The 25,243-nt window shown below is 38.8% G+C and overlaps 1 protein-coding gene across 6 annotated transcripts in view; it reads right to left on the bottom strand.

The window, feature by feature from the left end:
- Positions 1 to 25,243, bottom strand: part of ANKS1A (ankyrin repeat and sterile alpha motif domain containing 1A) — a 270,152-nt gene that overhangs the window by 111,410 nt on the left and 133,499 nt on the right. For all 6 annotated transcript variants that reach the window (XM_069073496.1, XM_069073497.1, XM_069073498.1 and 3 more), the window contains 2 exons: positions 21,219 to 21,311; positions 8,388 to 8,508 (listed from right to left, as the gene is read on the bottom strand). In XM_069073496.1, the coding sequence (XP_068929597.1) occupies positions 8,388 to 8,508; positions 21,219 to 21,311 (214 nt within the window). The remainder of the gene's footprint in view (positions 1 to 8,387; positions 8,509 to 21,218; positions 21,312 to 25,243) is intronic.

The following is a 25,243-nucleotide window of genomic DNA, read 5'->3' as shown; positions in this document are numbered from 1 at the left end:
GTCTTCTTACCTAAGGGTCAGTGATCTTTCCAATGTTTGTACCAGGATGTCTGGTAGGCATGTGACAATAAAATATGAAGGGCAGTGGCAATTAAAGGGACAATGAGTTTTAAAAAATCATATCAATAAAACATTAAACAAAAAAAGATGTGTCATTACCATGTTCTACTTTAAAAAGGGGGGGGGTGGGGAATGAGAGGGTGGGGAAAGAATGGACAACCAGGTTCAAGTTTCAGCTCTTCTACCATCAGTCTGGAAAAGTGACTTTGTCTTTCTGGACTTCAGTTTCCTCCTAAAAGAAGTAATTGAAGTCAATAGTCTAATGTCCCTTTCAGGTCCAACATTCTATAAAATAAATCAGTCTGTAGGCATCAGAGTATTGTTTCCTTAGTACTCAATCACTCTGCCTTCTTTTATTCCAACCAGGATAAAATAGGCTTAGAGGAATGTGAAGGGTTAACACTGTCTACCTAGCACCTACTACACTCACTAACAGGAAGGAGAACCACAGGTAATAAGAAGAAAGGTGGACAAGGAAGGGTTGGATGAAGAACTAGCACAGAACAAATTTTGAAAGAGATCACAACTAAAAGCTGTACAAAACATAAACATCACTCTCCAGAACTATTTCTTGTCTTCACTCTGCAGGACATGCAGACTCTCAGTATAATACCAATTAGGCTGCTAAGACTATCAGATAGATCTTTTTCCTTAGCTTAGATCAATAGTTCTTAACCCTTTCTGTGTCACAGACTGATTTGGCTGTCTGGTGAAGACAGACTCCTGTTTTGTTGCTTAAACTCATAATAGAAGGAAATATTAAATTTCAATTACAGGTCATTGAAAATAAAGATGTAATTTTCTTTCCCATTCAAGTTCACAGACCTTTCTCCTTTAAAATGGCAAATAGTCTATGAGACTTCTGAATATTCAGCTACTCCAAAGAAAGGGATATTTCAATTTGTTGATGATTCTTATTGCCTGATGTCTCACTTTCTTCCATTTGTTTTCTTTTAGGCTGTGAGTTACTGGACCAAAGAGCCAGTCTCATTTAAGTTTAATCACTAGAGCATTCCTCTGGGCTCTAAAGGAATTTAAAGTAATAATATCCAATATTTACACATTTTCAGTCCCTTCAGCTAGCTTCAGTTGAGACTAGAAAATACAGCTCATGTAAGGAAAGCTCCAATTCAAAATAAGCCCTAGAACCAAGAGAAAGAAGAGAGACTCAATTTCCTGTTAGATTTCCTCACTTCCTCTATTCAATTAAAGCTAGAGGCTTCAAATTCACCAGTAAAGGATATACCAGAAATAATTACAGGGAATACAGCATCTAAGCACCATCTTTTAGAAAATCACTGAATTTTCACTATAGTCTGCCTACTGATATTAAATCCTCCTCTCTCCCAGGGTTGTTATGAGAAGAGCACTTTGTGAATATTAAATTGCTAAATAAATGACTTACTATCATTCACAACTGTAACACTTTAGCAGTGTGATCCTGGGCAAGTTACTCTCTTTGCCTGTTTCTACAATGGTAAAATGGGGTTAACAAAAGCACTTACCTCCCAGGGACATTGAAAAGATCAAATGAGGTAATGTTTGAAAAGTACTCAGCACAATGCCTAGCACATAGTAGGCACTTAATAAGTGCTTGTTCCTGTTTCCCTTCCTTTTCCTCTCTAAAAGGCTCTTCCAGATACTGCTATATCCAGGGATTGGGTCACCTTTCCCCTGTGCTTAGGATAATGTGCTTAAGAGCACACTCTGGACAGCTTAGAACAATAATGTGCATGAAACTCAAAGAAAAGACCCTGTCATTACCGATTAAGGTTTATTTTTTTTTTTAAAAAGATTTCTTTATGACTGTAAATTGTAGTGAGAGAAGAGAAATAATTTAGAGGTATAATTCATAGAATTTGGCAACTCATTAGAAGCAGAGAAATGGTAAGGACACATGACAGAAAGGGAGAAAGTTGAATGTGAAGGAAGAACATTTTATAAACACCATTTGGAGGTTTGTACTTTAGTTACTGGGAGAATAGTTGGCATCATTAACAAAATTGTTAAATCAAAAGGAAAGTTGGTTTGAGAGAAAATAATATGAATTCAGTTTGGGGCATGCTACATTTAAGGTGATGGCAGGAGATTCAGAAGAAGGTATCCAGTAAGTAGCTGGAAATATGAATCAGAAGCTCTGGAAAGAGGTAAAGCTTAGGGTAGGGTTTTGGGGGTCATCTGTACAGAGATGACAGATAACTGGAACTATGAGAGAAGATGAATGTACCAAGGAAGGAAAGGAAGACATGAAGATTTGGGATAAGGGCTATGGAGGAGGAGGACAGGGAGAGGTAAGGGGAGGGGGGAAGGGAGGGGAAGGAGGAGGAGGAGGACAAAAAGGACTATGATGACAATAACTCTTATTTATGTAGCATTTTGAAGTTTGAAAAAAATGATTAAAAGAAGCCTATGTGAAGCAAGTACTTCAATTATTATCGCTCCTATCTGAAAAATAAGAAACCTGAGGGTCAAAAAGATTAAGCACATGGTCTATCAGAAACACAATTTGAATCCAGGTCTTCCCAATTCCAAGTTTGGCACACTATCTGTTATGCCACCCTGCCGCTCAAAGAAGGAAAGGAAAGGAGGCAGGGAAGGAATGATCAGAAAAGTAGGAAGAGAACTAGGGAAGAGATACACTACAGAAATTAACAAAGGGAAGAGAGAAAGTGTGACAAAGAGAGGGATAGTCAACAGTGAGAAAATGCAGCAGAAATGTCAATGAATACAATGGCTCAGAAGAGAAAGGACCACTGGATTTGATAATTACAAAATCATTTGTGATCTTTGAAAGAACAATCCATTGGTGAGGGTGGATGTCAGACTGTAAGTGTTTGAAGAGCTAGGTAGTCTAACTCTTAAATGTAGAGTATTTATTCCTCTGCCACACCAGGTACTATGTCAGGACAAGTCACTTAACACAAAGCCTCAATTTCTTCACCTGTAAAACAGACACAATACCTGTCCTGTCTACCACATAAAACTGTTGTGAGGATTAAGATGACTTATAAAAAAAAAAACAACCATTTTGAAAGCCATTAACTTTAAACCATGACATGTTACATAAATATTTTGGGAAGAAATTAAGAAAATTAAGAAATTAGGAAGATCAAATCAAATTAAGAAGATCAAAATAAGGTGTTCTGTGGTTTTATTTTTTGTTTTGTTTTTAAGATCAGGGAAACCTAAGTATGTTTATAGGTGGGAGGAAAGGAACCAGAAGAAAGGAACAAATTAAAGATTAAAAAGGATAATTTTAAAATTTTCATTTAGTTTCCTTATGACTTCATGACTTTTATTCTGAAACTTCTTTGTGTAATCTAGGCAACTAACAAAGAAGCAGGAGGTACAAATAGAGTATAACTGAAAACTAATGGATAAATTTCCTTCCCATACTGACATTTCTCATCACTTCATTTGACCTCCAAGGTGCAGCTGGAAGTAGCAATCCAAAAGAAAAACACGACTGCAAAGAACTGCACAGAGCTAGTATGTACAAATATAAAGATTTAAAAGAAAAGAGACCCAGAAATAGGGTTTTCCTTCAACCACTAAGGGATTGTGCATAGCCACTGGGGTGGCTAGGTGGCACAGTGGATAAAGTGCCAGGCCTGAAGTCAAGAAGATTGATCTTCCTGAGTTCAAACCTGGCCATAGACACTTAAGCTGTGTGACTGTGGACAAGTCACTTAACTCTGCTTGCCTTAGTTTCTAATCTTAAAATGTGCTGGAGAAGGAAATGACAAACCATTCCAGTATCTTCTAAAATCCCAAATGGGGTCATGAAGTATTGGACATGACTGAACAAAATGAATTCCTTTGAGTTGACTCCATTTAGGGGTTAAAATGACCATTTCTATAATGTTCTCAGCTTGGGCACTGGAGGCACCAAAGCCAAATAGGAACAAGTATAAGCACCTGTCAATCACTTAGGGTCACATAACAATGGGTGTGCAAGCATTTATTAAACACCTATATTATTTGTTTATTTACATCATCACACCTGGTCATATCTATCACACAGAAGTGATTATTTTGTTTTTTTGCTTTTTGAAGGTCAATTGGGGTTAAGCAATTTGCCCAAGGTCACACGGCTAGTAAGTGTTAAGTATATGAAGCCACATTTGAACTCAGGTCCTCCAGACTTCAGGTCCAATGCTCTACTCACTGTGCCACCTAGCCGCCCCTTGAAGTGATTCTCAACTCTTGCTTATTCAAACTCCATTCCCCGCATCCCACCATCTGATTCCTTTTCTTATCCCTTTCAACCTCCCCCCCACCAATCCCAAACTTCAACCTAATTCCACTCAGCACTTCCACTGTGCCCTCTGGAAGGCCTGTTTTAGAGGCAACAAACTTTTCTTCATCTTAACTCTTTTCTTCTCCCACTCCTTGCATCTATTAACACTTACTAAAACTTGCCTCCTCACTGATGACTCAGTTTCCCTGGTCACAAGTTCCAGTACTAGCTGTTCCTACATTCACTGTCCTCACCTCACTGGTTGAGGTGAGGGGGATATATGTTATATAATCTCAACTGGGCCTTGACTTCTGTTAGGAAAGCCTCTATACTTTCCTTGTCAACTCACTAACCCACTCTCCACAGCAGCTCTTTCAAACCTTTTCAACCTTCTTCAAACCTCCTATGGCTCCTCTTCCCCTCCACCATTTCAGCTGAGAACCTTGCCTCATATTTTACAGAAAAAAAAAAAGAGATCATTTTCCAAAAACTCCCTTCTCCCCAATTCATCGTCTATCACTCAGATGTCTTCTGCTATGTTCTCCTTCTTTACCCGTCTTATGTGACTAAGTGGCTTTACTCCTTATGAAGACTAATCCCTCTACTTGATAAAATGATCCCATCCCATCTCCTCCAACAGACTGCCCCTCTGTCATCCCTACTCTTTCACTTATTTTCAATCTCTTCTTCTACACTGGCTCATTTTCAACTGCCTATATCTCACCTATCTTGAAAAAACCTTCACTTGATCCTTATACCCCTGCTATCATTCTATATCTCTTCTTCCCTTTGTAGTTAAATTCTTCAAAAGGGTCATCCACAATACCTGCCTCGATTTCTCTCCTCCCACTATCTTCTTAATTACAATCTTGCATGTTACCACTCCACTGAAACTGCTCTCTCCAAAATTACTAATGATCTATTGTCAAATCCACTGGACTTTTCTCTACCCTCATTCTCCTGGCCCTCACTGCAGCCTTTGATACTACTGATCACTCTTTCCTCCTTGATATTCTCTTCTTTCTAGCTTTTCAGGGTAGGACTCTCTCCTGGTTTTGCTCCTACCTATCTGACCACTCCTCCTCTGGCTTCTTTGCTGGATCCTCTTTCAGATCATGCCATCTAGGTATCCCTGAGGGTCCTGAGCCCTCTTCTCTTTTCTCTCTCTACTACTTCACTTAGTTAAGTGAATCCCATGGATTTAATTACCATTTCTATGATGGTGATTCTCAAATCTATCTATCCTGCCTTAAACTCTGCTAACCTCCCATCTTACATCTCCAACAGCCTTTCAGACACCTCTAACTGTAATTACAGTAGATATCTTGAATTCCATATTTTCAAAATGGAACTCTATCTTTCCCCCTAAACAGTCTGCCTCTCCTACCTTCCCAATTACTGTAGAGGTAGCACCACCTTCGTAGTCCCTCAGGCTTACCACCTAGAAGTCATCCTGGATTCCTCACCACGTCTCAACCCATCCATATTGAATCTCTTGCCAAAACCTATCCATTTCACCTTTGCAACATCTCTTGAATACATCCGTTCTCTCCTCTAACATTGCCACCACTCTGGTGTAGACCTTCATTACGTCACACCTTGATTACCATAATAGCCTGTTGATGGGTCTGCTTGCCTCAAGTCTCTCCCCATTCCAATCCATCCTCCATTTAGCTAACTAAAATGATTTTCCTTAAAGTACAAGTCCCATCATGCCAACCCCACCCATCCCCAAACTCAACAAACCCCAGTGGCTCTCTATCACCTCTAATATCAAATATAAAATGCTAAATTGGGTATTCAAAGCCCTCCATAACCCAGCCCCTTACCTTTCTAGTCTTCTTACATCTTACTCCCACACATGTACTCTAATATCCAGTGACACTGGCCTCCTGACCGTTATACAAACAAGACATTCTATCTCTCTACTCTAGGTATTCTCTCTGACTGTTACCCAATGCCTAGCATGCCCTCCCTCCTCCACTCTGACTACTGACCTCTCTGGTTCCCTTTAATTTCCAACTCAAATCCCACTTTCTATAGGAAGCTCTCCTTGACTTTTCTTATTGCTGTGGCTTTCCTCTCTAAATACAGAATACATATATGCAATTATAAAATAATCTTAGGAGATACTAATCACTGGGGGAAAATCAGGAAAGGCCTTATGTAGATGGAGGTAGCACCTGAGTGAAGTATTGAAGGGAGTTAGGAATTTTAAGAGATGAAAGATAGGAGAGTGTACATTTCAAGGACTGGGGATAGCCGGATAAAAACCGGCATAAAGGATAAAATGTTTATAAGGAATAGAGGCATGGCCAGCTTGAATGGAATCTAGTTTATTAAAGGAAGTACTAAATTTATGATAACTCCAGGAAGACAGGCAGAAGCCAGACCATTAAGAGCTTTAAATTATGCCATGTTCAGTTATTTGTGCTACAGAAATATCATGGGATCAGCTATATTACCTTGATGATCATTGGTCCAAGTTCCCTTATTTTAGAGATGTCAGCTATGGGATCAGAAACTCCCAAAGACTCTAGGATCACTTGTTTCTTTCTTTGAGTCTTATCCCCCTTCCTTGAAAATATAAGGAAATCTCTTGAATAAAGCTTAAGTATGACCCATGTCTAGGTTTTCCCACACATGGGTAACAGGGTTTCCATTCTGACACAATGTACAATATGGGTATAGAACATATTGTTAAATTTGGGTAAGAAAACACTACTAAATTCATGAAGGTGCTCCTCAAGGTAAAATTTCACAACGATATATCAAGTGACAGGAGTTTGTTCCAGGGCAAACACCAACACTACAAATATTTTAGCTAAACTCCAAAGCCTGAAAAAACTTACAAGTTTCTGTGAGGAAAAAGAAGGCATATAATCTCTTGTCTGGGAGCATCCTTTACATAAGAAGAAACTTTATAACTCACATCCCAAACTAAAAATACTGCCATGGCAAACAGCAGCTGGAAAAAGTCTCTCCCACTTTCCCCATCTAAACCTGGAAGTATGGTAGAACAGAAAGCGATCTCCAACACCCATGATGGGCCTTGTCATCCATGGGCTGTAAAGGGCTAGAGGTTAGACAAATGGGTGGGAAATGAGGAGCTGGGTTCCTTCTGGATTATAATAAAAAACACCCATTACTTATTTTCCCCTAGAAGGGACTGATTGCTTTATTTATGAAGAGGCTAAAATTATCAAGCAGTACTACTACTCCTGTGATTGCATTTTTATCAACTAGCTATATCTCAGTTTTGCAGTGTTCACTTGCCAAGGAAACTGAATTCAGCAAAAGTGTCCAAAGTAGGACAAGGCAGCAGAGCACTTTAGTTACTAAGAGACAGTCAAATGAAAGTTTCCTACTGAGGCACACGTGCCAATTGGCTGAGGTCAAGACTCAGAATCAATGGCTATTTGGTCAGTCTGGATCCAAAAGAGCAGAAATGCTTGGATGTTTTTTTTTTTCTACTGGGATTAATTTACCGCTTCCTAAATTGAGATACTTCTAATCAATCCTTGCTCTGTTGTGTCTCTTGACAAGGTCTCTCCTTTTATACTGACCTCCATTCTGTAGAGGGCTTAACTAACTTTTCCTTGTTTCACTTTTGAAAACTCAGGAAGCCTTTTCTAAGAGGTATATGACACAAATTTTAAAAATAAAAAGTCATGGCAAGGAAAAACAGCAGACTCTGCTGTCAAAAGGGAAGAGTAGGGAACCTGCAGACTCAAGGTCACATGTGGCCCTCTAGGTCCTCAGATACAGCCCTTTGACTGAATCCAAACTTCACAAAACAATCCCCTTAATAAAAGGATTTGTTTTGTAAAACTTGGACTCAGTCAAAAGGCCCCATCTGAGGACCTAGAAGGCCACCTTGGGGCCAAAGGTTCCCTATCCCTTTATAAACATAAAAATAAATGAAAATAAATATAAATTAAAAAAATATACAAATAAATAAAAATATATCTCTGTATAAATAAGCTGCTGTTTCCCAAAAAATATCTAGCCTTTTCTTCTGTTCTTATTACATACTTAGAAAACCTTTTTATAACATTTTGTGAAAAAAAAAATTAAACCCTCTTACCTTTTGTTTTTCCCTCCAATGAGACTAGCTTCTTTGTTTCTGCTGTTAGCAATAGCTCATAAGGATGCTCATCTTCCTCTTTGGGTGCACTCCCCTGGCTCCTACTTCTAATGAATGGGACCTAAGGAAGAACAACACCATAATGTACCATCCTTCTTGTACAGCCATTTAAAACAAAAATGAAAAATTCTAGCTAACTGTCCTCCTTTTTCATGCAAGGGAAAGAGGAAAAGGGACATTGAGAGAGATGATATGAGAATGTAACTAGGAATCAATACTAGCCAACTTATCTAAATGCTTCAGATCTCTCTATGGCCTTTCATGAATTCTGTTTTAATTTTGCATCACTTTACCAATGTAAAAGATGGAGGAAAGAAAAGTCCCTTCATGTTTCCAACATCAAGAACAGTACAGAGGGCGGCTAGGTGGTGCAGTGAGCAAAGCACTGGCCCCAGAGTCAGGAGGACCCGAGTTAGGTTCCGGCCTCAGACACTTAACACTCACACAAAAAAAGCGGCCGTGTAACCTTGGGCAAGTTACTTAACCCCAATTGCCCTCTAAAAGGCAAAAAAAAGGAAAGAAAATTAAAAAAAAAAAAAGAACAGTACAGAGGTTTTGTTTTTTCCTGTGTATGTGTCTAATAATTATGAGAGATTTTTGGCCATGATGCATTATCGAGGTAATTTTCCCCCAGTTCAGACCTGATATGCCAATATACAACTCAATGGATAGAAATCTTCCCAGTTTGGGGGCGGCTAGATGGCACATTGAGTAAAGCGCCGGCCCTGGAGTCGGGAGGACCCGAGTTCGGTTCCAGACTGAGAAACAACACTCACACAAAAATACTAGCCGTGTAACCTTGGGCAAGTTACTTAACTCCAATTGCCCTCCAAAAGCCCCCAAAAAAAAAAAAAAAGAAATCTTCCCAGTTTGGAACAAAACTGACCATTGCATTGAATCTTGGCATTTACTGAAAACAGAGCAGCTAACTGTTCTGTGACCTCTCCTTTCCAAACACGCTGGAAATTATGAACCCTTTCTCCACATATCCAAGGGAGCTCCACTGGACAAGGGAAGAAATTTTCCAAGAGTCAATTTCTCTTCCATAAAATGTAGACCTAAGTCTCAGCTCTTCTACTTAGCATCTTTATTTAGCATCATTTAGGTGGATGGAGGGAGACAAATAGAAAAGACTCACCTGGGGAAGTCACTTGACCTAAGGTATAATATCCTCATATGTAAAATGGGAATAACATTTGCTCTTACCTACCTCAGTGAGTTGTGAGGATCAAATAAGATTATGTATGTAAAGTGCTTTGTGGACTGTAAGGTGCTATGCAAATTTCATTTGTTACTTATCTATTTTGAACAATTTTAGCTGCTACTACCTAATGTAAGCTTGGGTAGAAAACTAAAATTAAACAGTAGATAGAACTGATAAAGTCAGCAAAATGCTTCTGATTAATTTATAGAGCAAAAGCCAGCTCCTAGAAACTTGATCTGAAATGTTTTGGCCACTTGTGCACTTAATCACTATAGCTAGTCTTTGTACCATAGCTTCAGTCTAAAACAAGTCTGGAATACTAAAGAGAGAGACAGAGACAAACAGAGACAGAGATGAAAACAGACAGACACACACGCACACACACACAGGAGACAGAGATATAAGAGAGAGACAAGATCCAAAAAGAGAGACAGAGAAAGAGAAAGCATTCAGTAAAAGAGACGGAGTAGAGAAGGGCAGTAAAGACAGCATCTATGATGTTACTGATACTGATATACTAGGAGTAATATCAACATCAACAGAAGTTAGGCTAGCTTTTTTTTCTTGAAGGGACTGAGTCATCCCTCAAGACTTGGTTGGCTTAAGAGACTAAGGACTCAGAATGGTGACATTACTTCCTCACCACCTGAGTACAAAATCCACCCTGAGAATTTGAAGGAAGAAGTGAGGTGGTAAGAAGAGTGTCTCAGATGCTTGGCTGATAGATGGAACATTGATAGGAATTTTCCTTCAGCTGGATCAATTCAAGGTGTATCCAATGCTTATTTTGTTGAATATCTTTCTCCTGTTTTTGCTTAGTAAATCTCTTTTTGTTAACTGTTGAATGACCTGGGACTATCTCATTTTGTTCTGATATCAAACCCAAACTACGACGGGACTGGTCTGACTCAGGCCTTGTCCAGGAAAATGGAGGTTCAAGTCCTGACTCTGATAAATACTGGCTATGAGAACCTTGGGCAAGTCACTTAAAATGGAGGACCCTAAGCAACTATGAGGTACAAAGAAGGTGCTGACCCATATAGTGTGAGTTTCCTCAGATGGATATTCCCTATATCAATAAAATCACAGGGCCAATCCTGAATTTCTGTCTGTCTGTCTGTCTCTCTCTCTCTCTCTCTCTCTCTCACACACACACACACACACACACACACACACACACACACACACGCGCGCGCGCACGCGCGCGCGCAAGCCTCAGGCCTTGGTCAGTTAAAGCCCTAGGGAACATCCAGAATTCTTTATAGGTAACTATTGCCATTACCTGATGATCAGGCCACCTGGCCACCAGTTTAGGACCAAGACCCAAATAACATGGGCCTCCTGCCATCTGTCCTGCTATGCCAGTCTAAACTGACTACCCTGCTGCATTACATTTTCTTTCTTTTTTCCTCTAAGGTTATTTATTTTTAGTTTTCAATCATTTCCGTAAGTTTTATATTTTATCCCCCTCTTTCCCTCTGCCCTCCCCAAGAAGGCATGCAATTCATAAATTAGAACAAATGATAGGAACCATGAGAAAGAAAACAAAACAAAAAAGAAAATAGCCTGTTTTACTCTGCATTCAGACTCCATAGTTCTTTCTCTGGATGTGGATGGCATTTTCCACAAACATTTTCTTTCAAAAGCACAAAACAGAGATCATAACTTCTATCTGGGCAGTTAGGGCAACAAGGTTTCTTTTCCCTGCATGCCTGGCATTCATGTAGAATGTTATAAATCACAGAATCATCATACAACTTTATTTTGGCACACCATCCTCATTTTATAGGTAAGGAAAACCAAAGACTTGCTTAAGGTCTCATATCTAGTAATCACAAAAGAGTTTCTCTACTTATTCCAAACTCTATCAATTACAACCCACTGCCTCATTCACACTACAAATCAACATGTCCAAAGCAAATTAAAAGCCCTTTCTTTCCTTTTCTTCCCTAAGACAAAAAGGACATAAGCCTTTCCTCTCTAGCCTATTCCCCATCTGGCGTCAATCATTTCATCCATAAAATGAGGGGACTGGACTAGATAAACTCAACGGTCATTTCTGTCTCTAACATCATACAGTTCTGTGATTTCTACAAGCTATAGGATTAAATATTCTACAAATACAACACACAACAATGCAGTAAACTACTCTTTCTGCCTTACTCTCACTCAAGAAATGTGCAAGCCATTGAAGTAAGCATGGAAAAAGCTCAACTGAATGGATACTACCTTTTAATGTTTTTCTTCCATAGTTCGCAACACAACTAAGCTGAAACTTATTCTCTGCTGAATAGAAAGGAATACTTTTGCTATAGAAATATGAAAACATAATTGTATAATTGTGACCAATGGAAAAAGGGGGAGGGGAGCAGGTTTCACTGAAGAAAATCATTAACTTACTCCAGTGCTAATTGGCCTACTTCTAATACTCAAATGCTGTGGACTCTAGCTGGACCTAAGGAAGGTAGCAGTCTATTTGGCAATAAAAAATTTAAAGCAATTGGGGTTAAGTAACTTGCTCAAGGTTACATGGCCAGTTATTTCTGGGTGTGGTGCTAAGTATCTGTGCCCGGATTTGATCCCCAGGTCATCCCGACACTGGAGCCGGTGCTCTTACTCGCTGTGCTACCTGGCTGCCCCATAAATGGAATTTTCCATTTAAAAATGTATATTTACATTACGATCTGGTTATTAATCTGATAAACTCTCCTTGTGACAAAACAATCTCATCTCCACAGCCAACAATAGGTCAGCTAATAAATGACAAACATCAAGAATAGGGACATAAATTGAGGGATAGAATAGAGGTAGAGGGAAGCATTGTGGCTGTACCTACATGTGTCCCAATTAGGGACTAAGCAGTTGTGGTCACAAGTCTAAAGTAAAGTCATCTTCAGCTAGATAACCAAAATGCGAGCCAAAAAATAGGAAGGCAATCAGCAAGAGAGAGGTCACAATCTGGACAATTTAGGTTCTAATACATGGCACCATATTTTATGCCAGGGTGGCATGCTAACTATGCAGCTCCACAATGCTAAACAAAGAGCAACTGTGGGCAAACAATAGCTGTGTGTTCCCCTGTGGTTCAGCCTATCCACTCTTCTGGTATGTCTTTCCAGACCTGGGCGGCCCTTGCTTGAATGAGGCATTATCAGAAGACTTCTATGAACTATGGGGTTGCACAGGTTTTGGGTGAAATTTCCAAGGTCTTTCACTGGGTTCACGATCATTCCAACCTACCAGGAACTAAAAGCAATGCTGATCACTGTGATCTGCTCTTGCTAATCCAACAGGCAACAGAAATGCCAGAAGCTTTAGGGTGAAGGATCAGCAAGTTCAGGTCAAAATGAGTTTGTTTTCCAAATAGTCTGCGTCCTTGGGAATCACTCTAAAACGCTAGGCTCCAGTTGTCCTGATTTACTTCTTGTCAATGGACCTAGATGGCTCTGGAAGAGAAAGTAAGGTTGATGACTTTGCACAACTCTCCATCACTTAAGGCCAATTCGCTTGCAATTCATGACATCACCTTCCTGATGCCATGGTCTTCTTCAAGAATGAAGGATAAACAACAACAAAACACTAGTTACCTGGTTTGTTCAGCTCTGCATATTGTGTGCCTAATTGGATATATTGCTCAATCTCCATATTTCTTAACCTATATCAAACAGTTTTGGCAATTACTATTTTGTAGTATAATTTGAGATCTCACACTGTTAAGCCACATTCTTTACTTCATTTTTTTCATTATTTTGAATTTGTATAAATATTAAAACAAAGTCAAAGGATTAGAAAAATAGAAGAAAATGTTATGTCATAGGAAAAACAAATGACATGAAAAACAGAATGAGGAGAAAAAACCTAATCGCTGGACTAAGTGCACAGTAACAGCAATACTGTATAATGATCCCTTGTGAATGACTCAGTTATTCTCAGCAATATAAAGATTCAAGACAATTCTTAAGGAATTATGAGGAAAAATACTATCCACTTCCAGAAAGGAATGCGAATGTAGCATACTTTTCTCTAAACTTTCTTAACCTTTTCTTATGGTTTTTTTTTTTTTGGTATGTGTTTTCTTTCACAACATGACTAACATGAAAATGTTTTTGTATGACTGCACAAGTATAACGTCTATCTATTTGTTTGCCATTTTAGGAAGAGGGGAAGGGAAGAAGAGAGAAAAGTTGGAACTCAAATTTTGAAAAAATGAATGATAAAGTGTTTTTACATAAAACTGGAAAAAAATAAAATGTTTTAAATAAGATAAAAAATTCTATGGGCTTCAAAAAAAAAAAAGAATCACTGAACTACCTGAAAGCCATGACCACCCCAAAAAGAACCTTAGACATCACATTTCAAGGAATCTTAAAAGAAAACTGCCCAGTTCTCTTAGAACCAAAGACAAAAGTAGAAACACAAAGAATCCACTGATCAACTCCTTCAAGAAATCCCAAAATGAAAAAGTCAAGGAACATTATAGCTAAAATCCAGACCTTCCAGGTCAAAGAAAGACTATATATAAGCAGACAAAAAGAATTCAAGTACTCAGGAATCATGATTCCCAAGTCAAAGATCATACAAGACTTGGCAGTCACCACCATAAAGAAGGGGAAAGTTTGGGAAAATACTCCAGAAGTCAAAGGATATTGATTTGCAACTAAGAATAACCTACTCAGCAAAACTGAATACAATCCTACAAGGGGCTGGGAGGGAGGGTGGTCTTTTAAAGAAATTTTAAAGATAAATACAAGAAAGCAATCATAGGAAACTAAACAAAGGTGGATCGTCTACATTCAAATAGGGAAGATTATACAAGTGTCCCTACAGGACTCTATAATCCTCAAGGGTCACAGAAGAAGCTATTTTTCTTGTTTTTTTTTTTTAATGTTATAATGACCTTAAAAGAAAGGAAGAGGGGAATAAATACACTAGAGATGGAAAAAGGAGAGGAAAGTGGGAAATTGTCTGACATAACTTGAGTATATAAGTGGTAGAATATACAAATAAAGAGAAAGGGATGAGGGGATCAGGTGACACTTGAACCTCATTTTCATCTGGACAGGTAAAAAGAGGGAAAAATACATACACATACATACAGTTAAGATGCAGAAATATATTTTGCTCAACAGGAAAAGAGAAAGGAAAATAAGGAATACAAGGGGGAATGTTTACCTTCAGCAAAATAAACTCCAACCATGGAGGATAGATCACGAAGAGGTGTTTAAAAAGAAATAAAAGGGGGGCGGAGTAGAAGCAGGACCTCCCCACTGCTCAGGCTTCCACCTTCCCCAATCCATGTAAAAAGGGGACTCTAAACAAACTTTGGAGCTGCAGCACCCATAAAATGACACAGAGAAGCTAACCTCTTGCTGAAGACAGCCTGGCTGGCCGACTGACCTCTGGGACCTGGCCCCACACTAAGGCTTTAGCCCCAGGGTGGGCCTGACCAGCTGCCTGCGGGAGGGACTCCAGATCAGCAGCAGCTGTGGCTGTTTCCAGAATTATCAACACATAGATGCGAAGGACAAAGTGAGAAGTCAGTGCAGTCTGGACTTGGAACCCAGTAAGTGGGAGTGCATGGCTTTTGCCCCCAGGGTGAGAAGCCGCTGAGATGCTGGCACAGCCAGCCAGCGCCGCGTGGCAGCTTCAGCTCCTGGCCAGCAGAGTGTAGGGGGACCAAGCAACAGATTGAGTGGTAATCACTCTTGCTTTCACCTGCTTGGATCTGGATTGCAGTCTAGGGTGGAGGACCTGGGGTGTGTGTCCTGCTTTCCAGAGTGTGTGGGACCTCAGAGAGGACACCCATCTAATACCACTGGCAGCTGAGAAAACCCCAGCATTTGGGACGAAAGCTCCCCTGTCTGGTGGCAGAGTCCTACTGTGGCAAAAAGCCAGTCAAGGGACTGAGGAGCGACATGACCAGGCAAAGAAGCAAAGCAGACAGAAGATTCCCACGTTAGACTCCAATTTCGGGGACAAAAAGGAGCAAAGCATGGAACAGGAGGAAGACAGTGAAGTCAGAACTCCTGCATCAAAAGCTTCAAAGGAAAATACCAGCTGGTTACAGACCATAGAGGACCTTAAGAAGCAGATAAGAGAAGGGGAGGAAAAATTGGGAAGAAAAACGAGAACAATGCAAGAAATTACAAAATGAGAGTCAACAGCCTGACTGAGGAAAATCACACCTTAAAAAACAAACTAACTCAAATGGCAAAAGAGGCTCAAAAAGGCAATGAGGAGAAGAATGCCTTAAAAAGCCAAATCTGCCAGATGGAAAAAGAATCTCAAAAGCTCAATGAGGAGAATCATTGCTTCAGAATTAGAATGGAGCAAATGGAAGCTAATGACTTTATGAGAAATCAAGATGCTGTTAAACAGATCCAAACACATGAAAGAATAGAAGGCAATGTGGAATATTTCATGGGAAAAACCACTGACCTGGAAAAGAGATCCAGGAGAGATCATTTAAAAATGATTGGACTACCTGAAAGCCATGATCAAAGTAAGAACCTAGAAATCATCCTCCAGGAAGTTCTCAAAGAAAACTGCCCTGATGTTTTAGAAGCAGAGGACAAAATAGAGGATGAAAGAATCCACCGATCACCTCCTGAAAAAGATCCCAAAAAGAAAACTCCTAGGAATATTATAGCCAGGTCCTGGAATTCCCAGATTAAGGAGAGAATATTACAAGCAGCCAGGAAGAAACAATTTGAATATTGTGGAAACACAATCAGGATAACCCAGGATCTGGCAGCTTCTACACTGAGGGATCAAAGGGCTTGGAATATGATATTCCAGAGGGCAAAGGAGCTGGAATTAAAACCAAGAGTCACCTACCCAGTAAAACTGAGTATCATGTTTCAGGGGAAAATATGGTCATTCAGTGGAACAGAGGACTTTTAAGCATTCTTTTTTTTTTTTCTTTAAGCAATCGGGGTTAAGTAACTTGCTCAAGGTTACACGGCCAGTTATTTCTGGGTGTGGTGCTGAGTGTCTGAGCCCGGGATTCGATCTCCAGGTCGTCCCAACACTGGAGTCAGTGCTCTTACTCGCTGAGCCACCTGGCCGCCCCTACTTTCAAGCATTCTTGATGAAAAAACCAGAGTTGAATAGAAAATTTGACATTCAGATACAAGAAGCAAGAGAAGCATGAGAAGGTAAACAGGGAAAAGAAATCATAAGCCACTGATCAAAGCTGAACTATTAACATTCCTACATGGAAAAACAATAATTGTAACTCATGAAACTTTTCTCAGTAGTTGAAGGGAATAGAAATATATGTATGTCTATATATGAGGGTATATGGGCATATAAATACATATGTGAATGTGTGTATATGTGTTTATAGATATACACAGATAGAGGGCACAGGACCAAATTAACAGGAAGGGATGATACTTAAAAGGTGAAATTAAGAGGTGAGAGAGGAATATAATGAGAGGAGATGGGGAGAGACAGAATGGGGTAAACTATCTCATATAGAAGAGGCAAGGGAAAATGGTTACAATGGAGGGGAAGAATAGGAAGACAAAAGGGAATGGGTCGACCTTATTTCCATTGAATTTGGCTTAAGGAGGGAATGAAATACACACTAAACAGGGTATCTTGCTCTTCAGGAGAGTAGGGGGGTAAGGGGATGAGAGGGGGGATGATGGAAGGGAGGGCAGGCTGCAGGGAGGGAAGTTGGAAGCACCCACTTTTGAAAAGGGATGGGATCAAAGTAGAGAATAGAACAAGTGGGAGGTGGGATAGGAGGGACGGAAATATAGTCAGTCTTTTACAATATATCTACTATGTTATTGTTTTGCATTAGCTACACATGTATAACCTATACTGAACTGATTATCTTCCCAGTAAGGGTAGGTGACAAGGGAGGAAGGGAAAGAATCTGGAATTCAAAGTTTTAAAATCAAATATTCAAATATATATATATAATTAATATTATTTAACATGTAATTAGGAAATAAGATATACAGGCCCTGGGACATAGAGAGCCACTGGAAAAGTCGAAAGGGGTATGGGAGAAAATATGGGAGAGAGCAGATTGGAGGAGGGGATATCCTGTGGGACTGCTATTTTGGGGCAGTGGGTAGGGGAAAAACAGGGAGAAAATTTGTAACTCAAAATCTGGTGGAAATGAATGATGTAAACCAGAAGTTAATAAAGCATTTAAAAAAAAGAAAAGATAAGAAATTGTGAGAGAAAGAGAAGAGAGATGGGGCAGCAGAAGCATACTGTATCAATCCTACAACTGGTGCCAAGAACACTTTCTCTCACCATTCTCTTCTTTGTGAAGAAGGGGCAAAAAACTAATCAATACAATGACCAATTATAATTTCAGAGTGATCATGATGAAATATGCTATCCTGACAAAAGAGGTGATGGATTCAGGATGACATACACATGGAAATTTGTTTTGCTTGACTATCTATATTTCTTACAAGTGTTTTGTTTTATATTTTCTCCTTTCTCAGTGGGGTACATTGGGTGGGAGGGGGGAGAATAAGGAGATGACTAATGCTTGTTAATTTTTTTTCATCTTTAAAGAAGAGTCTTTGTAAGGACAAAATGAATACAACCAGGATAAGAAAGGAAACAAAAGACTTGAATAAAATCTTTGTATCAAATATCTCTAATGAGGATCTGGTGTCAAAGATATTAGGTAACTAGCAGAAACATATAAGACCAAAATCCATTTCCCAGTAGTTAAATGGTTAACAGATATGAGCAAGTTTAAAAAAATAATGACAAACTATCAAACACCATATAAAAGAATGTTCCAAATCAGTAATAAAAATTCAAATCAAAACTCTCGGCTATGCCAAGTTCCAGAAATAGATGCCCCATCCCAGGATAAGTCCATTACTTCAAATCTCATCACCATGCTGCTAACTCAAGCCTTGATTGACATCACCCCTCTCAGTTTCCTCTCTCTACTGACTAAGGGATAGACAAGGTAGTAAGAAAATACTCCCACTGCTTTCCTTTATAGAGGGCAGAAACTAGACTTTCCACTCACTTTACTCTTTATCTGCTACTCTTTGTGGTTTCATACCCACTGAACAAGATGTTCCCATGTCAGGTGCTCCATAATGTCCTGCTCTCTCCCTTCCTCACTGTTCTGCCTTGTTGGTGTGTTGTCTCCCGCCATTAGATTGTGAGCTTCTTGAAGGCAGGGACTGTTTTTATTTTTACTGTCTCCCCAGAGCTTAGCACAGTGTTATTATTATTATTAGGCACTTAATAAATGTTTACTGCATTGGATGGGAAAAAGACTCTGAGGTGTCACATGAAAGAAAGTAAATTGGCAAAGATGACAAAAGATGAGAACAGTCAATCTTGGAAAGGTTGTGGAGAGATAAATATACCAATGAACTGTTGGTAGAGCTGTGAGTTGGTCCAATAATTCTGGAAAACAATTAAGAATTATACAAATAAATTGGCTCAAGCAGTCATACACTCTAACCCAGAGAGTCTACTATTAAGCATATACTCTGAGTAAGTATATGATTTTTTTTAAAGGCCCCACAAATTTATACCATATTATTTATAGCAGTACTTTTTTTTAGTAGCAAAGAACTAGAAAAAAGAAAATGTCTATCAAATGGGGAATAGCTAAATAAATTTGTTATATGAATATAATATTATGATATTACTCTGCTATTAAAAAAAATAATAAATATGATGAATACATTAAAATAGGAATACTTTAATGAACAGACCCAAAGTAAAAGAAGCAGAAACTGGAAAACAATATACCTACTCACTACAATAATATAACTAAAAGGAAAAATACCAACAAAATGGTTGAAAATTAGTAAAATAAATTATAATAAGGCTGGCCCTAAAGAAGAAATATGAGAATACAACCATTGTAAGCTAGGACACTGGTGGAAGGGAGAGGTTTGAGTTAACCTCCATACTCCCACAATACCGATGGGGGCTGCTGTGAACTTGTGAACTAAGACAGACACTGTCTTGGGGCAGTTAGAGTTAACTTTACCCAAAGTAGATGGATCTGGTCAGGGATCTTATTCCTTTGGTCAGGGACTGTCTCTTGCCTCTTTCTGTGTCACCTAGAACTTTTTGTACCACCTAGTCTCTGCCATATAGTAGGCACTTAAATAAATGTTTAAGAGATAACTTTGGGCAAGGAGGATAGAAAAAGTTTTAGGACATTAGTAGAACTCCTAAGATGCCAGGGACTGATGACTGTTTTAACCTCCTTGCAGGACATTTTTGCCTTCCTACATAAATTTACCACCTTAGGGATTGCTTTGACCCTTTGTTGTTGTGGTTGGGTATGGGAGTGTTTGAGATTTGACTGATTGGTTGACTAATTTTGCATCATCATTTTTTTTTCTCTTTTTTATTCACTGTTATAAAGCAGTACTGTCAAACTTAGCCACTAAACCATGCAGAAGGATCTCTGCTTTTGGGCAGCACTCAGGAGTACTGTGGTTCTCAACTTGTAAGGCTCACCAGTCACCAAGGAAGGCTATACTGAAAAACCAAGGTGATGTGAATACAAAAGAAATTAATAAAAATTAATAAAACAACAGTGAATGGAATTAACTGGAAAACAATTCTTTTGGAATGATGTAATTTCTTTAATAGTTAGCATAAGGAGGTTTAGAGTTTGATTTGTTTGTTTTTTCCCAACCAGAAATATAATTGCATCAATATATGGAGCTTCCAGTGAGGACTTTCATCTACCAATGCAGAACAACACCTTCTCTATAATTTAGTCTTAGATAGATGGCTTGGGCACTGAGAGGTTAGGTAATTGTGTGGGGTCACAAAATCAGATATAGCAAAGGCAGGACCTGAACCCAGGTAAGTCTTCTGGATTGAGGGTTCCTGTCAATACATTAATTGTCACTGATAATAAAAGTTATATTCTGGAGTTGAAAGACCAAAGCAAATGTGACTTTTCTTCACATATCTGTGAAGCAAGACTGACATCTGTGGCAAATGCTAATTTGAAAAAAGTTTGACTGATCTTTTCCTGTAAGCTTTTATGATATTTTTTTAAAAAAACATTCTAAAACTTCTAGTTCTTTTCTAATTGAACATTCATTGAAAGTGTATTCTTTCAGTTCAGTTTTTGTCTCTTATATGAAAGGAATAAGGAAATATGAAAAAACAAAAGCCAAAGATCTAGACTATTAATGCCAACTGTTACTACTTTGTCATAGCAGAGGACACAAGGATCATGGGAGAAATTCCCTTTATAAGTTGTAGTCAAAAGGCAAGAGTTAATTAACTCAGCTTCCAGCAAAAGTGAAATCAGCTAGTTGATGAAAAAATTGCATGCTTTTTAACCCTGCAGTGAGAAAGTCTCAGAGTTAACGAGAACGAAGTAGTCTCTGGACACTAAGCCAAAACGAGTTTAACAGTACCTTCTCTAAACTGGAGTATCTGACTGCCCCATAAAATTCAGCTTCACTACTCCAAAGAGAACACAGCCAGAAGGTACAAGGATAACACAGGTCAGAAATAAAAGAAGTCAATTACCCCAAGGTAATTTTTTAATCTAATTCTCTCTCTCCCACATATACACATACCTCAGATGGTACATGAGGACAAAGTTCCATTTCAGTGTCTTCCTCTTCCTCTTCCTCTGGTGGTGGTTTTGCTGGAGGAGGTGGACGTTCTCTCTACATGATCAAAAAAAAAAGCCTAAATGTTTTAGCATGTCTCTCCTTAAACATCTGCATTTTTGGTCTACCCCTAGTTTAGTCATTGGTAATTAAAACATGCTTTGAAAAGGCCAAATAAGGGGTCAAAATTATTCCATTAACAGAAATTTCTTCCCTTTAGTGCCATGTAGCTCTTGCCTTCATTTGTTAAGAGAAAAGGATGAGAAATTCTATCATACATTGAGCAAGTGTGAAAATAAATAAAATAGCCAGTCACTGTGCTAAATGATAAAGATAGTCTAAAATACAATTTCCTGCCCTAAAAGAGCTCCAACCCTAGGAAGGAGACAACAAATAATTATATACATAGAAGATATATGCTATGTAAACAGAAAATCTGTAATGTCTGAGAGAAGGCAGTAGTAGTTTCAGGGGTGGGGTCCAGTAAAGGAGTGTACCTCAGGTGAGCACATGCGTGTGTGTGTGTGTGTGTGTGTGTGTGTGTGTGTGTGTGTTGCAGTGGGGGAAAGAGGGGAGAAGTGAGAAAGGGTTGTATGTATTGGGCAGGACACATGTATAGAGAAAGAAATAGGGCCAGGGAAGGTTTCTTGTAGAAGGTAGGATTTGTCTGAGTTCTGAAGGAAGACAAGAAAGCTAAAAGTGAGAAGTGAGGAGGGAGATCATTCCAGGTATAGGGAACAGTGAGTGCAAATGTGTGAGGAACAGCAAGTCTAGCAGCATAGATGGACTGTAGAGTATGTGGACAGGAACAGGAAAGGGAAAAGTAAGATAGAGCCAGGTTCTCAAGGGCTTTAGATGCTAAATAGAAGATTACATTCTATCCCAAAGGTAAAAGGCAGCAATTTATTGAGTGAGAGGTATTATGGTCAGACCTAGCTTTAACTGTAGGAAGATAATTTTGACAGTTGAATGGAAAATTTAAAAGGGAGGTATCTGAGGTATGTAGACCAATGAGAAGGCACAGAAAATGTCCAGCTGGAAAGCGATGAAGGCATGTTCTATGGAGGTAACAATGAGTTGAGAGGATACAAAGAGATGCTGTGAAGATAGAAATGACCAAGATGTGTCAACAGATTACATATGTGGGGTGAGTCTGAGAGTAAAGGATTGAGGACACTAAGGTTGTGAGCTTGGGAGGATGGTGGTATTCTCAATTGTAACAGGAAAGCTGGTATTAGGAAGTTTTCTTACTACTGAGTGAAAAATAAATGAAAAAGAATTTAATAGGTGCTTACTATGTGCCAAGCACTGTGGTGAGTGCTAGAGACACTAGAAAATGATACTAGAGATGCTAGAAAAGTGAGACAATACCAGATTGTAAGGAGTTCACATTCTAACTGGAGAAGACAACACATAATAAACATATAAAAGAGACAAAAGGCAAGGCCCAAGGGTCCTTTAGGTGACTTAGCAGGTTAACTGGTAAATCCCAGTGTGCCACAGTATCTAGCACAGGAGAGATGTGATGATTTATGTGGAGCTCTATATTATCATAAAGATTGTAATTGGTATCTCCCTCTTCCTTCAGGTTGTGTGAGCAACCACATCTGTGTCAAGAGCTGGTAAAGCAGAGGTGCTAGAGGGGTGTGGCTCACTATTCTTGAGAAGGGGAAGAGGGACCAAAGGTTGCGGCTGACTAGAGGCTCTGGGATCCCTCCCGTGGGTGTAGGAAGGAAGGAAATGGTAAGAGAACATTGTCAGGAAGGGTGAGAGGAAGAGCTTCCTGCTGAGCCTACTCCAACTGGGCTCTGCTACTATTATCATAATACAGAGTGAATAATTATCACAGAAATTACAAGAATAAAAAATTTAAAAATCTAAAACACTGCTGTCCTCTTTGGCCAGACTAATAAGCCTAAGTCTGAATTTTCTGCAACTAGAAAAATTCTATCTACTTTAAGAGATCCAAGAAATCAATGTTCATGAAATGACCCTTAGGAAAGCACTGAATGATCAAAATACTAGTTTTTATTCAAACTTCAATGCTCTACATAAAAAAAAAATTAGCAAAAGCTAAAAAATATCCTCTCACCTTCAATCATTTTATCCCATACAGATAAACTCTTCTCATTCATTAGCACATTTATCATTTAAGACTATTTTTAAAAAAGGAATAAGCCACATGTTTTTTTTTCTGCCTGAGAAAAGCAAGAGACTGAAAGAAGAAATGTTTTACAAATAATACAGTGGAGCCATGGGCATTAATATGTGAAGCTCCTGAATCCGTGCAATTCTGAAGATACATGGTATTATCCTTGGTAAAGGACCCTGAACCCTAAAAAATCTGAAAGACAGATCTGCAACTATAGCAGAAGTCACTTCAGTCAATCAAAAAAAAAACTTTTACATTCCAAGGAATTATTCATGTTTGATTAGCTATTGTTCTGATTGTTTCACACAAAAAAAAAATTCCATTACTAAGCAGATTTTTGCAGGATGACTAAAGAAGCAAAGGGAATTAACTACATCCTCACCCTCTAGTCTACAGAGATAGACTTACAAGGAAAAAGGTCAATGGGAATGTTTCCCCCAATTTGTGCTGCCACAACTGATCTGTGCTCTATGTACAGCTATGTCTATAGGTTAATTCACTGTATTTCAAGAAGAGAAGTAAATACTTCAGGAAGAAAGGGAAGATAACATTGAGTTATGAGAGCCCTCCAGAGAAATCAGTCACTTAGCTGCTCCTACATGAGGGCTTTCCTAATCTTCCCCAACTACTAATGACTTCCAGGGAAAAAAATTGTGTATGTATGTTCTATATTTATTTTGTACATACTTCTGTATGTACATAGGATCATAGGGATCACAGACCTAAAGCTTGAAAGGATCTTAAAATCTAATCAACATATTTTACAGATTAGGAAACTGGGATCCAAAAAGATCAAGTGATTTGTCCAAGGTCACAAAGAAGTCAACATCAGAAGTTGAATCTGAACCCAAGTCCTATGATTTCAGAGCCAGTACTCATTCCCCTGTACAATCTCCTCTGATAGAATATAAACTCCTTAAAAGTTATTTGATATCTGGTTATGTATCACCACCACTTAGAACAGTGACAATTATATACCAAGTGTTTAACTAATGTATAATGATTAAGATTTGGAGAGTATAAAAAGCAGGTATGTAGCCACTCTCCTCCAGGAAACCTCCTTCAATACCTTATGTTCATGGAAGAAAAAAATCAGAACCTATCAGAATCCTATCTAAATTTCTTGCCTTCCCAATATGTGGGGAAAGGGTTGAGAGAAGAAGAGAATTTGGGATAGAAAAAAATTTTTAATGAAAAAGAGTCTAAGAGTTAAAAGATCTTAAAACTCTGTAACATAAGAAGTAGCTACAGTGACACTGTGAATTGAGACCTAAATCACTAAAGAAATCACTCTTGTAATACACATCATAAAATTATTAGAAAAGTAAATATGGTTTGAATACTGTGTCTGAGCAACACATTTCAATAATATGGAAACAGAAAAGTAACACTGATAATCACAAAGAACAAAGTATATATATAATTATTTCAGGGAAAAAAAAACACCTACAGTACAACAATAACTAGCAAACAACCAAAAGTCTTGTTGTTCGTCCTTCATTCTCAAAGAGGACCATGACACCAGGGAGGTGATACCATAACTTGCAAGTGAATTGGATTTAAGTGAGGGAGAGCTGTGCAAAGTCACCTGTCTCAGTCTCTCCTCCAGAGCCATCTAAGTCCAGTGGCAAGATATAGATCAGGATGGGGCACCTAGGTGGTGTAGTGGATAGAACACCGACCTTGGAGTCAGGAGGACCTGAGTTCAAATCCAGTCTCAGACACTTTACACTTACTAGCTGTGTGACCCTGGGCAAGCTACTTAACCCTGATTGTGAAAGAAAGGAAAAAATAAAAAATATATATATGGGGGTGGGGAGGGAGGTGGAAAAAAGGG

This window comes from Petaurus breviceps, unplaced genomic scaffold (genome assembly GCF_028583685.1).
Source record: "Petaurus breviceps papuanus isolate PSGF00001 unplaced genomic scaffold, PetGlider_PUasm1.0 90865, whole genome shotgun sequence".
Lineage (NCBI taxonomy): Eukaryota > Metazoa > Chordata > Mammalia > Diprotodontia > Petauridae > Petaurus > Petaurus breviceps.
This window is presented reverse-complemented; position numbering and strand designations above follow the sequence as displayed.